The 16,301-nt window shown below is 36.4% G+C and overlaps 1 protein-coding gene and 1 pseudogene across 25 annotated transcripts in view; both read left to right on the top strand.

Annotated features, from left to right (window-relative positions):
• Positions 1-16,301, top strand: part of ANK2 (ankyrin 2) — a 710,377-nt gene that overhangs the window by 644,279 nt on the left and 49,797 nt on the right. For 19 of the 24 annotated variants that reach the window (XM_082640892.1, XM_082640897.1, XM_082640904.1 and 16 more), the window contains 3 exons: positions 1,580-1,682; positions 2,381-2,484; positions 15,536-15,760. In XM_082640892.1, the coding sequence (XP_082497018.1) occupies positions 1,580-1,682; positions 2,381-2,484; positions 15,536-15,760 (432 nt within the window). The remainder of the gene's footprint in view (positions 1-1,579; positions 1,683-2,380; positions 2,485-15,535; positions 15,761-16,301) is intronic. The other 5 variants (XM_082640899.1, XM_082640901.1, XM_082640881.1 and 2 more) reach the window with 1 other exon arrangement.
• On the top strand, positions 12,492-13,372 carry LOC309798666 (ER membrane protein complex subunit 3-like; annotated as a pseudogene). The gene has a single exon. The product of its transcript is annotated as an ER membrane protein complex subunit 3-like (transcript).

The raw sequence follows: 16,301 nt of genomic DNA, 5'->3' as shown, positions 1-16,301 counted from the left end.
ACCATGTGGCATGTGGGATCTTAGTTCCCCAGCCAGAGATCGAACCCCTGTCCCCTGCATTGGGAGTGTGGTGTCTTAACCACTGGACTGCCAGGGAAGTCCCAGGATCAGACAGTTAAACTTTTTTTGATTCACGTCACTTACCCTCTAATATTCAGCATTTACTTTGGGGGCATAAATCCTACAGCAGAATAGGAGAAGGCCCCAAATTACTATGAATTATCTAGCAAGTGATGATTTCCTCAAAAATAATTGAAGTTGGCAATATTGACACCTCATAAAGATGGCAGTATGTGGCTTACAAACTTAGGTATATTTGCAAAAGAAAATAGCTTCTACTAATAAATATGCTAACTTGACATTTAGTCCATAATTCTATAGCGCTTCACTAGCCAAATACCTACTAGCTAAATGTAAATGAAACCTTGCTTCTATCAATATTGTGAAAGTTTGCATATCTCTTTATTTTCCCCTATGGGCTTTGGGCTAATATTTTGAATACAGATCTTTAATACTTGGACTAACATGTATAAAATATAGTTTATTTCAGTTATCAATCTATTTGTCATTTGACTGTACAAATTGACTAGGAAGGAATGAAATTGCATCTATGCAAATGTCAAGGTTCACCAATGTCATTTGAGTATATAATTCAGAACTTTGAAATTCAGATTTATCAAAAATGTAAAGCATTGATTATCAAGGCCTAAATCCCATTTTGAAGCCAAACCTCAGTTTTGGTCGGTGTCCACTGGCAATTCGTTTTCGTGCTGGTGTATGTGTGTGTTATGTGGGTTGGTCTTGGAAACAGTTTCTTGTGCTCTTGCATCTCATTGCCACAGCAACCAGCACTCTTTGGTGTTTCACTCACCACACACAGGACATTCACAAGGAACAGTGCTATCCTTTGAAATAGCATTGTTGGAAACACCAGGGACAAACAGGAGGAACACCACTTCCGCAGGAAACATGCATCTGGCCACAGTTCATCTCACTCTGTAGCTTCCAGGGGTGTGCACCAACATTCAGTCATTCACAGTTGGAGAAGAGGAAAAAGAGGCGTGGAGGGAAAGGAAAATGAGTGAAAATGAAACCTGTGCTTTCATTTCATTGTCTCCAAGGGTCGTCTTATTCCCCTCCCCCACCCCCTAATATTTTTCTTAGTTGCAGGGAGATTTACATTTAACACAGATTTAAGCAATCTATCCTGGAATTATTTTCTGTGTGAATTTCTTATACTGGCAGTAAGTAAGCTACAGTTGTTGGTTTCAAGCATTTCTGGGAAGAAAATGAATCAGATTAGGAGTATCAAATTTTATCTTCTGGATTCCCTTGTGCCCTTGCCATTGAGTGGTAGGAACCAGTCAAAAGATACATTAGTTTAGTTGTTGGACAGAGAGGTACGGCAACACAGAGACCTGTGTTTCCTTCTTCCACGGTTGCGATTTATGTCCCCCTGGAAGTTGCACTGTTAGCTAATAGCACGCTTTTTTCACTCTCCTGCTCGGCTCATCATTTCATCCTCCCAACCCTACTACTGCTGTTGGTATATGACCATGACCTCCTGCCAACCTACCAGCCTTCGATCCTTCAGTTCCGACAGGTCTCACACCCTGAGCCATGCCTCATACCTGAGGGACAGTGCCATGATTGACGACACAGTTGTGATCCCCAGTCACCAGGTATGTGACTTTTTGCCTTCACATTTCTGCTTTCTGGAGAGCTTTTTAGCATTATCTGATGCCGGAAATGTCCAGAGGAAGTTTTTTAATCTAAAAAATATTGTATTAATTCAGTTGATAATCTAGGATAAGGGATTTAAGAGTTTTTCTAAAACATAAAAAATGTTTGCTGCATTTTTCAGTGAGCAGAGTTTTTCTAAAATAACATACTGCTTGTTTCTTCAGCTATACTGGATTCTTCCGTGTGGACATTATATATAGAATTCAATTCCTTTTTAAAATCTCTATTAAAGGAAAATGTAAGGTAGGATGCATTTAAGGTATAAGATGAAAGGTACAGGTTAAAATATGTCTCTCTACATTTAAAATTGTTTTCTATTAGAAAAGATGTAGAATTTGTTATGGAATATTTTCATTTTGGATATAATTTTATCAGCTTGGCTGGATATAGGAAGTAGATGAACACCAACTCTTTTCAAAGACAATTACAGAAATGTGATCTTATATCAATAATATAATTTAAATAGGAATGCATTATAAAGATACATTTTAAATACCTTGGTCTTCTATCACATTTTTAAATGAACGTTTTTCCAGGTAATACCACTTTCCTATAATGCCATTTTTTTAAAGTTCATTATATTTTAATTTAATTGAAGGAACGTCTTTTTATTAAATCCAGTGTTCTTTGTGTTTAGGTGTCAACTCTAGCCAAGGAGGCAGAAAGGAATTCTTATCGTCTAAGCTGGGGCACCGAGAACTTAGACAACGTGGCTCTTTCTTCCAGCCCTATTCATTCAGGGTAAGTAAATCAATATTATGCATCCAGATCAAGAGGTAAAAAGAGATGAGTGAAAATAACAGCTTTGTCCAGTAGCTTTAGCTGATGGCTAGCTTACAGGGGAAGTGACCTTTTTTAAAACTTGTCACTGCTTTATCCACCATGGACTCTATCCACACAAACAAACTAGCAAAAAGTGTTGAATTCAGCATAGAAGAACTGACCGTTGTTTTAAAATAAGTCGTAGAATTGCGTCAAACAGCTTGCTAACTAACCAGAGTATACCAGTGGCCTCCTTACTGTTCACGTTTTTAAGATGACCTTGAAAAGAGGGGCAAGATCATTTGCTTTTTTGAAATTTCTATTTACTAAGATTCACTAGTTTAATAAATGCCTTTGCTTATGTATTAATGCATTTAAAATAATGTTTACAGAAGTGTGAGTCATACAAATGTATAGAGGATTTCACAAGCTGTTTGAAGTAAGGATATTCTAAAAAGGAAAATTTGAATGCAACCAGTCAGGTTCTCAGTTATCTTTTAAAAGTCATCCAGATAATATATATGCCACTACTTAAGAAATGCTGCCTATTTATATTAACTCATGAAAAAGTAGGGCTTTGAGTTAATAATTTTAAACATTCTTAAAGATGTCCTTAAGTTATAAGAATTCAATTATGTGGAATATAAATTCCTTAAGGAGTTTTAAATTGTAAACTCTTCATGATTGCTTTTTTCCTTACATTTTTTTCCCTTACATTTTAATGGTGCCAATTTGTATAGTAATTTCATAATTACATATAAACTTTTAAGATGTTTTTATTTAATCACTTTAAATCCCTGCTCATATTTTATCTAACTAACTAGAATATTTTGATTTAAATTATTATCCCAAACTCCTTTTCCATAATCCCCAGAACTATTTTTAGTAGATCCTTTCTTGTTCTGATTATTCTAAAATATTCTCCTTTCAGGAAAGCATTCTAAGATATTGTAATTAAAAGTGTTGTACTTCTTAGCCTGATCTGTTAAAGTTTCGGAGAATGAATGTAAAATTAGTTATTGAAAATAATCACAATACTCTTCTTTGTTAAATAAGTAAAAGCTAGTTCTTGATACAGGTGTTATTCAAGGGAATAAAAATCAATTAAACCTCATCCAAATTTACTTACATATTTTTAAGTATAAAATAATTAAAATCTGACAGCTATAAATTATTCAAAAAACATAACATTGCATTCTGCTACTAAGTTTTTCAACAGTGATGAGAAGAAAAAAAAAAGAAAGTTGGACCTAGAGTGTTGATGGATAATAGTTCAGAATCTAGAAACCATAATCTAGTATTTGAAGCCCATACCCAGCCTACAAAGTGACAAGATTATTTTAAGCAAAATGTAATTAACTATTAGTAACCGACTTTATAAAAGAGTCAACATGTTATGGTGATATTTCAATTTCCAAAATAATTTACTTTAAAAAATGAATTTCTTAAAGAAGTCTTAACTACTGAAGGGCAGTAAAATACTCAGATGAAGTACATCAATATACATACCAATAGTATAAAACTAGATACATGTATAAGTAATTAGAATTGATTACTTATGATGAAACAAGAATATCCAGTGGCTAAAGTTTAATCACTCATTAAAATAAGGATCTTTAAAATCTTGATCTCTAACAAATCAGTTTTTCTGTGAACTTCACACCTGATCACTGATGCTAATCCTCAACGCTGGCTGTACATTGGTATCACCTGGGAGATTTAAAAAATATTGATGCCTAGGCCCCAACTCAAATCAGTTACATCACAGTCTCTGTCACTGGGGCCTTGGCACTGGTATTTTCTACAAGTACCAATGGAACAGATATATATGTTTTATACAAACTGTTAGAAAGGAACAAAATTGCCTAGTAAAAGTTTGACTTTAAGGGTGACTTAGGTAATGAACATATGACTAATTACTTCAAGTTTTTTTTATCCTTTCCATTTACTTAAGTATTCGTTCTTCACACACTTTTGAATTCTACAATGTATCAAACCTTGTGCCAGGCACTAAGGAAAATATATGAGTAAAACCTAGCCACTACCTTTAAGAAACACACCTATGTGTTGTTATTGGAACTTGGAAGACAATCTCTGGAAGAGAGATAACATGATGGTTAAGAGTGTGTTTGGAATCAGATCAATCAGAATGCAGATCCTGGCCCTGACACTCAATATGTGACACTGGGCAAGCTGTATAAAATATATAAGTTTCAGTTTACTTACCTATAAGATGAATGTTATATTATGAATTCCATAGTGGAGCTTTAAGGATTAGATGCTTCTTAAGTAGTTAGTATTTTGCCTAGAAAGAATAAGTACTCAATAGATTATAGCCATTAGTATTTATACAATCCCCATACACATTTTCCACATCTTTAACAAATTCCAAATCAGTGAAACAAAATGTATTCTGAATCCTCTAAATGACAATAACCAGTGTGGTACAGTTCATAATGGCAGTGTTTGACTTATTATTTTTAATCAGGTAATCCATCATAAAGTTGTGTCTCTACTATATTATTTGAATGAACACAGTGCAAAAGATGACTCTAATAGGATGAGTAGTTACCACTGAAAACTCAATGATCCTGAGGGTGATGGTATTTGAAAGCTACCATGATATGAATGTATATGAATAACATTCATAATATATCATGTAACAATGACATGTAATTTTATTCATTATACACCAGATTCCTGAGTAATAGTTTTTATATAGTTTTCAAGGAACTGAGTTTCTCTTTAATTAATTGGGTGAATTCCTAAGCCACTTCAAAATCTGCCCTAAATGTAAGAAAAAAATAATTTTTGATAGAAGGGATAATAAAGTTAGCTTTTATATGCATATGCCACTAATTTGATGTATAATGTTCTATTAGATTAGATAAAGGGATTTTAGATTAATGGAAGACACAGCTTCTACCAATAAGCACTATTAATGATTTTTCTTTTACTTCTTTTTCTGATGACTAATGCCTGTCACTATAGGAGAATAGGTATCAGTGATTAAAAAATCTGTTCTGACCAAGAGATACAGCCAATAGCTAGCAAAAGAAAGGCTGACAGTAATATTTTTGTTGTTGTTCTTGAAGAAGTTGCCTTACTGATTCACACTCTAACCAACAATTATTATTTCTAGTATCCCAGTCATAATCACATCCAACACAAGGTTGGACAAGATTGAATTTGAATTTAATCTTCCCTATTTCATAAGTGCATAATGAATCAACAGATATAAGGCACAAGTTCCTAGTGAGAGCTAGTTTTGTGACTCATTTGAAATATTATTTAGAAAGTCTTTCTTTTTATACTTTTTAAATAACAGCCAAGTGCCAACAAATAAATGTCAATTCATGATGTTATACTATAAGATATGGTAACTAAAAGTCAATAAGAAAGTAATCTTTTAAAGGACTTCTTTTTCATAAAAACTTGTTGAAGATGGCTCTGCTGTGAACCTAAAACTACTCTAAACAATATAGTCTATTTAAAAAAAAAAAAAGTAAAGATGTTAGCTCAAATAGTGGAAGGTGATATTTGAAACTCAAGGAAGTTAAAGCTGTTTCTCATTTGACAACGTTAATATTTATCTAAGTACAAATAGTGGTTAATTTAGCTGTTAGTGTATTTCAAACACTCCTTTTTTTTAAAGATACATGAAGGTAAATTCTTCTGGATGAAGAAAATTATTTTATAAGTAGTAAAACAACTGTTTTGTAAGGCTGGGTTTCTGGTCCAAAGGATATGTATATCCATTTTTATATCATCAGGTGTTGAAAACCCAAGTGAACTCTGTGAAAAACGTATGGAGTGTTTTGAGGAAGAGCAGACTCAGGTAGAAGAGGAGTGAAAGGCAGGACTTTAAAGTGGGATTCAACAATACGACCAGCAAGGAAGACAGCAATCCCCAAAACAGGGAGTGAAAGTCTTGAAAAAAGCACTAAGATTTTGTTTGCATAGTTTTTGTTACTTACTAGTAGGTAATTAATGTTACCTACTCTGCCTTACAGTTTATGCTATTGTGTGTCATTGGAGCTAATTTTTAAATTGTGCCTTTTCTGTTTGCATTTCTTCTGTAAGAGCCCAAAATGTCATTACCATTATTTTGAAAGTATTAAAAGTATGAAAGAAAAGCTTGGAGGCAAAACTATGTACATCAAATCGAAAACTTTGTAACTCTCATTATAATGCCCTTTGATGCTTTGTAGCTTCTTGGACATTTAGATTTTAAGTGCCCACGTAAGCCAGAGTTGAAGAAGGCTACAAATCCATGTCCAGTGATTTTATAATATCCCAGTTCCCTAACCTGGGAGTTGATACATAGCCCCCGTACCTGGCTCTTCTCTCAGCATTTGCATAGAGCTGTATCTCATTTGTATTTCCATCTTTTTTTTCAATGAATACGATATTGGTATATAAATAATATATCTCAGTTGAAAGTCACTTCTGATTTCCTTCTTTATATTTCACGTTATCCATTCCTTCTCTGTGCTAAAGTATCTATTCTGTTGCAGCCGCACCTCTCCATGTCTTGATCGTGACAACAGCAGGTGAACTTCTGCATAATTCTTTCTCTGAACATGTTGCCTCTTCCTCTCCTCCTTTTGTCATTTCCTTCTGCATATACCCTGCCTCAGGATGCTTTAGTGTGACCATACCTAGCCAGAGAGAGAGAGAGAGAGAGAGAGAGAGAGCGAGGATGATGTATTTTCTCCAAATCATGGCCATATGGTAAAGAGAAAGTGGGTATTTCTTATTTTGTTGGAAATTAGGTGAGGTTATACCAAAATGAATGTAGACCTAAAGTGAGAGCCTATCTTGGTCATGGGTCTCCATATCTCAGCTTCTTTTGTGAGAACAAGTGCTACATAGAGCTGAAAAATGCTATTCCAGCACTTATGCAAATTGGTTGAGCTATTTTCAAGTTATAGTAAAGGTTATAATTTTAAGTGTCACTTAGCAGAGTTTTTTTTTTAAACTATATTCTAGGTGAACCAAGGGCTAAAAGTTTATTAATAGTGCATTTGCTTGCTAGTACTACTTTAAATGCAGCCTTTTGATATTTTACAAATTGTGCTATAGAATGATTCCAGTGTTCTAAAGATATCCATTATTCTATTTCATTTTAATAAAGTAAAGGTTCTTATCAAACTGCTGATTATTGTATTTTATTTTACAGTCATCCATCATGGTGCTAAAGATTGTCTACAAATAAAACAGTTTTCAATTTTGAAAAATTTACATCCATTCTTTTACTTTTTTCTGAAATACACACTAAATATTATGTCTCTATGGATGAACATAGTGAGTGATAAATACTTTTTTGGTGATTTTTTTCTTTTTTGTGCGTTACGTGGGCCTCTCACTGTTGTGACCTCTCCCGTTGCGGAGCACAGGCTCCAGACGCGCAGGCTCAGCGGCCATGGCTCATGGGCCCAGCCTCTCCGCGGCATGTGGGATCTTCCCGGACCGGGGCACGCGCCCACTTCCCCCGCATCAGCAGGAGGACTCCCAACCACTGCGCCACCAGGGAAGCCCTTTTTTGGTGATTTTAACAAGTTTGAGGCACTTTTTTCAAAGCTGTATTTCATCACTTTTTCAGTTCATGGAATTTCAAAGATTGGGAAGGAATTAAGGAAATTATAGAGGAGAAAAAGCTCATCATATGGTTTTCTCATAGTACCCCAGAAATCAGATTTAATTTAAGGCCCTCTTGCTATGTATATGTGGATCACTGAAGCACCCTGATGACATTTTTCCCCCTATTTTCAATCAATAACTAACTATGAATGCTGCAGTGTCCTCCCCGTCCCCACCCCATGGTCCTGGATGAATTAAAAGTAAACCTAAGGATACATAACTTTTGGGGTGGAGGATATAGTCCTCAAAATTGCAGAATCATTGTTTTCTGCTGCCTCCTCTGAAGCATGTACCTGTCTAGCTAATCAACTACATATTCCTAGGCAAGTCATCTGCATAATAATGGTGGATTGCTTTTGCTTTTATTCCTTTTAAATTGTGATAACATCATATCTCACAATTTAGAAAACGTCAATAAGAGTTTCTACTTTGCATGATTGTTGAATTTCATTTGGAGAGTAAGATATACAATTAAAACCAAGTATGTTACGTGATGTTTTCTGTCTGTACAGTCTGAAGTCAATGTTTAGTGCAGTATGTGTATACATTTTCTGCAAAACTGCTCCTTGACTGTTTTAACCATACAGCAAAAATAGTGTATATTTCTTGCAGGAGAAGCAGTTTATTTTCCAGATAAGAATGCTTCCAAAACATCTGAAATGGAAAATTACAATAGGTTGCCTAACCTAGTTAGAATTTTAACACCAGTAGGCCACATTAGAGTTTAAGAATTTAATGTCTCTCATGTTATGGATGAGAAAACTGAAACCTAAATGTGTTAAGTGACTTGCCCGAGGTTACAGCAATAATTCAAGACAGGGATAGATCTCTTGGTAGATCAGAGTTGTATCTAGGAAACAGCATGGTACTTGCTGCATTATCTTGTGCTCTGTGATAATAGTATTTTTATATCTTCTTTGAAAAGTACAGTTCATAAACCAATGAAAACTCCATATTAAACTGCTTTAGCAAAGTTCCAGGCTCATTGTAGGTATTTAATAAATGTTAGTTTCTCTGTTTATTTTTTAGGTATTATGTTATACTATAATTTTTAAGACATTCAAAATATATAAAATCATACGGTGCCAGGAAAGGAAAATGATGGGAACAAGCATTTATTGAATTCTATATGCTTTACCCATATATGATTTAATCCTCACTCTGCCCTTAAGTGGTGGTATGATTATCCTTCATTGACAGAAGAGGCTTTAGTCAGTGCTCACAAACAGTGGAGCTGAGCTTTAATCCATATATGATACCTCTGTGCATACTTAATTACATGTTTTTACTTCAACTCCTTTCATCTCCAACTGTTTATAGGCATTATCTTGTCCCATTTTTAATCTGAAAATATGAGAAAATCATATTTACTTAATCAAACCTAGTATGTGAACTGATTCATCTCATGATTCCCTCCTTTCCAACTTTTCACTTTTTCCTATGGTACCAAAAAAAGTAAATGATCTTTTATAATCTGCTTTTTGAAATTTTTTTTAAATAAATTTATTTATTTATGGCCGCTTTGGGTCTTCGTTGCTGCGCCAGGGCTTTCTCTAGTTGTGGCGAGCAGGGGCTACTCTTCGTAGTGGTGCATGGGCTTCTCATTGTGGTGGCTTCTCTTGTCGAGGAGCATGGGCTCTAGGCACGTGGGCTTCACTAATTGTGGCACACGGGCTCAGTAGTTGTGGCTCACGGGCTCTGGAGCGCAGGCTCAGTAGTTGTGGCGCACGAGCTTAGTTGCTTCACGGCATGTGGGGTCTTCCCAGACCAGGGCTCGAACCTGTGTCCCCTGCATTGGCAGGCAGATTCTTAACCACTGTACCACCAGGGACGTCCCTTGAAATTGTTTTATACATCACAAAATAACTATCCACTAATTCTACTGCCTATCCAAATAGTGACACCTTTTGATTCTGATCTTTTTAAATGAAAATGCTCAAATGCTAAACCAATTTTATATTACAAACTATTGGGATTAATGATTAGCATGTTGACTTTTATCTAAAAGATTTTTCATCAGCACTAGATATAAACTTGAATCATTATTTCTCTTATGCCCTCTTATTTGAAGAAAAGACTTCTTTTGGTATAGAGTTCTACATAGTCAGCTTTTTAATTAGCTGTTTATTCTGCAGTTACATTATTTGAGTCTGATTGGCTTAGGGTGTTTTCTTGCTAAATTTGTAGACATTTTTATTCATTTTTACTATCAGTATTTAGCTCTTTCATGACTTCCAATGCTTTTGTTTCTTTCTTGATATCCTTCTGATTTATTTTCCTCTCCATCTCCCTCCCTCCCTCCCCACCCCTTTCTTTGTCCCTTTCTTTCTCTCTCATCAAATAATTCCCTCAATAGAGCTTGTTGCTTTTTGTTACTCTGTTGCATTTCCTTTAGTTATTTGATAAAGACACAAAAACTTGTTTTCATTGGAAATTTAATTTTTCTTTTCTCTGAATTATGCACATTGGCACCTAAATTTTTCCAATTTGCTTTGTGTTCCAGTGCAGTACTTAAATATAATTTTCCAGATCTGTGAAGACACCAAGACACATACAGTTAAATTTATCTACTTGCAGCTCCGGTCTTTAAGTTCTTTTATTTTCCAATCTTTGGTCTTTCTTCATCCTCTATCAAGGGAAATAAATATATTGGGTCTCTCATTTTGGAGCAGGAAAATACCTATAGAGGAATATTTAGCATTGAGGTCGGTCCTTCTCAACTGTTTTGCTATTTTATGAGCTGAAATATCTGAGTGTAGTAATTTGAATGAGGTCTGACTGGATTGTTTGTCCAGGGACCAGAGAATTAAATAGCCTTCTACTTTAGGCTTCTTCTCAATTAGAAATAAATATATACAGCTTCTCACAACTTACCATTTTCACTCTTCCATTCATTCACTGTTCAGCAATTGTTTATTAACTACCTACTATGTGCTCTATTTACATTGTGCTAGGCACTGGGGGGACACAGGAAGAAATATGGAGAACAAGGTCACTGCCATTGTGGCACTGATATGGCTTCTATATATGGTTTAATTCATTTCTCATTGACCAGGAAAGAACTGATTCTGAGTAAGTGAAACCATCATGTGACATTTGGGGCTTAGGCTGTGAGTATGTTGGCAGCAGCAACTATGTCTTTACTTTCTGTATTCTCACTCAGTTCCTAGCAGGACACCTGGCACTTACTAGGAGGGTAACAAATTGTTGCATGAAAAGGGGTGTGGAAATTATGGAGTAAATGAGAACAAAAGAGAATTTTAAAAAGATCAGTCAATGACACAAAATCAGAGAAAGTAATCAAACATATAGTTACTTTAACATTGTTACAGCCAAGAACATAGCTACTTCAATTCATTCCTTAGAGCAGTGGTCTCTAACGTTTTTGGCACCAGGGACCAGTTTCATGGAAGACAGTTTTTCCACAGACAGTGGTGAGGGGGATGGTTTTGGGATGATTCAAGTGCATTACATTTATTGTGCCCTTTATTTCTATTATTATTACATTGTAATATATAATGAAATAATTATTACAACTCACCATAATGCTGACAGGAGGCGGAGCTCAGGCAGTAATGTGAGCGATGGGGAGCAGCTGTAAATACAGATGAAGCTTCACTCATTTGCCCGCCACTCACCTCCTGCTGTGTGGCCTGGTTCCTAACAAGCCATGGACAGATACCAGTTCATGGCCCGGGGGTTGGGGACCCCTGCCTTAGAGAATGCACCCCTAGAAGATGTTCTAAATAGAGATGTTATATAGGCCCTAAGCCATCACTGGGATAAACATAGTGGAAATATAACAGCATGTAACATGAATTGGGAAATTCCCTAAATGCCTTCAAATGGTACAAATAGTATTGAAGCTTGATAATATCAAGCAGATGTACTATAGTTCCTTACTAGTTTGAGTCCCTGTTCTTTACCAGTGCTGCTAGTATTCAAAAGATGAAACAAAATCAGAGAAAGTAGAGAAAGTCAGAAATGTAGCAATGAGTTTGGAACAGCACTGGTTGAAACTTAAGTCACTTTTTTCTAGTTTTTATAAAGATCAACATAAATATCATAGTCAAAAGAAAATAGTAAAATGGAAAAGAAACCTTCATAGTCATCTAGAAGCGTTACCAGTTCTCTCATTCTTTTGAGCAATAGTGCATTTTAAAAGGCAAGTAGAAAATAATTTTTTGAGAATTCCTACTTAGTGGGCGGCCTGGCGGCCTGGCGGTGGGCAGGGCACAAGGGCCGAGGCTGTGGTTTTGTCCCAGGCTCACCTGGCTGAGGGTCGTGAGAAGGTCCGGAGGCGAACTTGACGAGGAGCCCCGCAGCCCAAGCCCCGGTGAAGATCAACCCCGCTACAGCCGGCCAGGAGCCGGCTCTCTGTGAAAATGGCAGGGCCGGAGCTGCTGCTCGACTCCAACATCTGCCTCTGGGTGGTCCTGCCCATCGTTATCATCACCTTCTTCATGGGCATGATTTTCCACTACATGTCCATCCTGCTGCAGAGTGACAAGAAGCTCACCCAGGAACAAGTCTCCGACAGTCAAGTCCTAATTTGAAGCAGAGTCCTCAGGGAAAACGGAAAAACATTCCCAAACAGTCTTTCCTGACATGAAAATATTACTTCAACAACCCAGAGGATGGGTTTTTTCAAAAAACTAAAAGGAATGTTGTGCCTCCTTCTCCTATGACTGATCCCACTATGCTCACCAACATGATGAAAGGCAATGTCACAAATGTCCTCCCTATGATTCTTATTGGTGGATGGATCAACATGACATTTTCAGGCTTTGTCATAACCAAGGTCCTGTTTCCACTGACCCTCTGTTTTAAGCCTATGCTACAGCAAGAAATTGAACTACTCACATTAGATGCCTCCTGGGTGAGTTCTGCATCCTGGTATTTCCTCAATGTCTTTGGGCTTTGGAGTGTTTACTCTATGATTTTGGGCCAAGATAATGCTGCTGACCAATCACGGATAATGCAGGAACAGATGACTGGAGCAGCCATGGCCATGCCCATGCCCACAGACACCAATAAAGCTTTTAAGACAGAGTGGGAAGCTTTGGAGCTGACGGACCACCAGTGGGCACTAGATGGTGTCAGAAAGGAGCTCATGGCCAAAGACCTCCACTTCGAATACATGTTCAAAAAGGAATTACAGACTTCTATTTTTCTGAAGATGAAGCAGGAGTCAGCTGTGTCAGGAACTCGGAGTAGCGCTTAACCTTGTAACTTTTGTTTTGAGCTGGAGCCTCTCAGAATAAAAAGGGGGATACATGAGCCGGCGGGTGTGCAGCAAGGATTGTTCTTGTCTGAGCCGGGTTCCCCTTTATGTTTGAAACCAGAGGAAACATTAGGAGTGTGTGCTGGGTGACTTGCCCAGAAACAGCTATTTTTGAAATATTTTAAATTCTCCTTCTGGTGACTCTAGTAATAAAAGTAAGAGAGAGGGGGGAACTCAAGCTAGTGATAATATATAAAACTTAGCAAAAATTCAGAAATTTCAGGAGAAGTGTTGTCAGTTAAACCTAATTATTATGTACAGTCATTCTGAATTCTAAACCACAGTAAACTCCTGTTTTCTTGGGATCAAAAAAAAAAAAAGCCAACATTTTCTCATTGTGACTTGATAAAGACCGGAAATATCCACACTTCAGGATTTAACTGTTGATTATACTGTCCAGTTTGTGCCCCCTACTAAAAACTTAGAGGACTGGGTATGAATTGGTAGGTCTAGACCGGCTCCTGCATATGGGAAGAAGTGTGTCGCCTTTTCTCATGGTCTCATCCTGCACAACCTGCTTCAGACAGGCAGTCTGGGCTCCTTCACATCCATTTGTATTACTAGCAACAGGGTTTCTGTTTAATAGCATGCTCAATGAGTTGTGATCTGCTATAAAGAGGACGCTAAGGTATTTTTCCTTCACTTACCTAAAAATAACATAAATGTATTGTGTTTCTATCCCATAACTTCCTTTGATGAAACACCTTTGAAATGTTTTACATGTTGTCATGGATGCAATATCTAGGTGTGATGAATCTGGTATAGTTCTGTGCTGGTTAAGCTATCAGTAGATCCATAATACACCTATATGGTGCTTTCCTCTTTCTGTTTTGGTATAAAAAGCTTGCAAATGCAAGGAGAATTGGGAAAGACAGTAATGTTATTTGTGTAAGGGTGTGCACACTGTGTGTGTCTTTGTGTATATGTGTATGACCATCAGATTGCCTGGTTTAATTTTTGCTCCTTGACACAGTGCGTGCTTCCAAGTCTTTAATGAGTGTTACACTAACATAGCGAGAAAAACTCAAACTAAGCTGCAGAAACAGCCCAAAGGAAACAACTTCAAAGTTAAGATAAACCCTTTCTCTTGGTACACTTAAAATAAACAAACCAAGTCACCTTGGATCATTATTCCCCTATTTACAAGTAATTAGCTTGGCAAAAAAGGAGCAAAAATAATAGAGATGCCTTTACATTTCTAAATTACTACGTATGACTTTCCATATTCAATTTATTATAATTTGGGGAAAATCATGATGCACAGATATCCTCCATTAGCATGAGCCCAGGTTTTCCCACTTCAAAGCCCAGACTAGAGGGTATTTATAATCTTTGTTTCCTATCTACCCCTTCAGTTAGAATGGTATAGCAGAGAGATTTCTACCTAAGAAGTGAAAAAGTCCATTTTCACCAGTAAATTGGTTCTATCCAAAACACTTGATTATTTTGCTTTTCCTCTTTTTTTTTTTTTTTTTTTAGAATGTATTGGGTTAAAAACCTGCATCCTGGGTAAGACGATGTTGGAGCAGGATGCGTGTACATGGGTTTGATCTTGGGAGAAGGCCTGTGAATTTTTTTAAGTCATAGAATTATACTAAAATGATCTGGACAATATGTAATTTTTAAAAGTCAAGTTGAGTTTACTTAGAAAAGTTGCAATTTAGTCTTTCCCCTCTGCTCTATCCTTATATTGTTTCAAAATATGGATTTTTCAGGACACACATAGAAGGAAGCAAAAGTATTTGCATTTATAACAAAAGGAAACTCATCAATATTCTTTATGTAATTTCACTCTACTTTCTAAGTCAATTGGATATATTTTTAATTTACAATTTATATTTAATATTACCATTATCAAAAAATTAGAACTCTTCTTTAGTTACAGATCAAAAAATACAAAAATTAAAACAACAACCAAATTAAAATAAAGGCATTGGTATAAAGTAAAATAACTTTTAAGGGCAAATTTTTGGCCACCATGAATATAAATAAAAAAGAGATGTTTTAAGAACAGAGCATTATGGAAAAAAAATAACTTGACAAAGCTTGTTTATCTGCCATTGATATTTCTAAACACATCTAATCTTCTATTTTAATTTTTAGTTTCCTGGTTAGTTTTATGGTGGATGCCCGAGGTGGTGCTATGCGAGGATGCAGACACAATGGGCTCCGCATCATCATTCCGCCTCGGAAATGTACTGCCCCAACACGAGTCACCTGCCGACTGGTCAAACGCCATAGACTGGCAACAATGCCTCCAATGGTGGAAGGAGAAGGCCTGGCCAGTCGCCTGATTGAAGTCGGACCTTCGGGTGCTCAGTTCCTTGGGTAAGGGTTTCTGATAAACCTCCCACTTAGTCACCGATGAGCTTGTGTCCTCCACATGAAATCACTAGGATGGAATGGAAAAAGGTACGTCAAAACATTTTGAAAGAAGATTGGCCTCTATTAAATTTTTTTAAGAATTAGAAGTAATGCCTCAATGCTTGACTCCACTTAAATGCCTCTTATTTTAGGCATTAATGGGTTAAACATTCAGGTTAACTATTACTCTTTCTCTTTGAATGTGATAGTAGATGCTAGATTCCCAATATGAATAATCATGTTTTGGTCAATGGTAGGTATTCTTTTAATCTGAGATTTAAGTGGTGAAGTCATAGAGAAAAAATACAGTTGGCCCTTGAACAATGCAGGGGTTAGAGATGCTGACCCTCCACGCAGTCGAAACTTTGCATACACCTTAGAGTCGGCTTGTGTGGTTCTGTAATATTTACTATTGAAAAAAATCAGGGCATAAGTGGACCTGCCTAGTCATTCAAGGGTCAACTGTACTAGTCTATTCCAAATATAAAGTCTTGTATAGTTACAA

The sequence above is a fragment of the Mesoplodon mirus genome (assembly GCF_964341445.2).
Source record: "Mesoplodon mirus genome assembly, chromosome: 2".
NCBI lineage: Eukaryota > Metazoa > Chordata > Mammalia > Artiodactyla > Ziphiidae > Mesoplodon > Mesoplodon mirus.
Note: the sequence above shows the minus strand (reverse complement) of the source record. Positions and strands in the feature narration are given on the sequence as shown.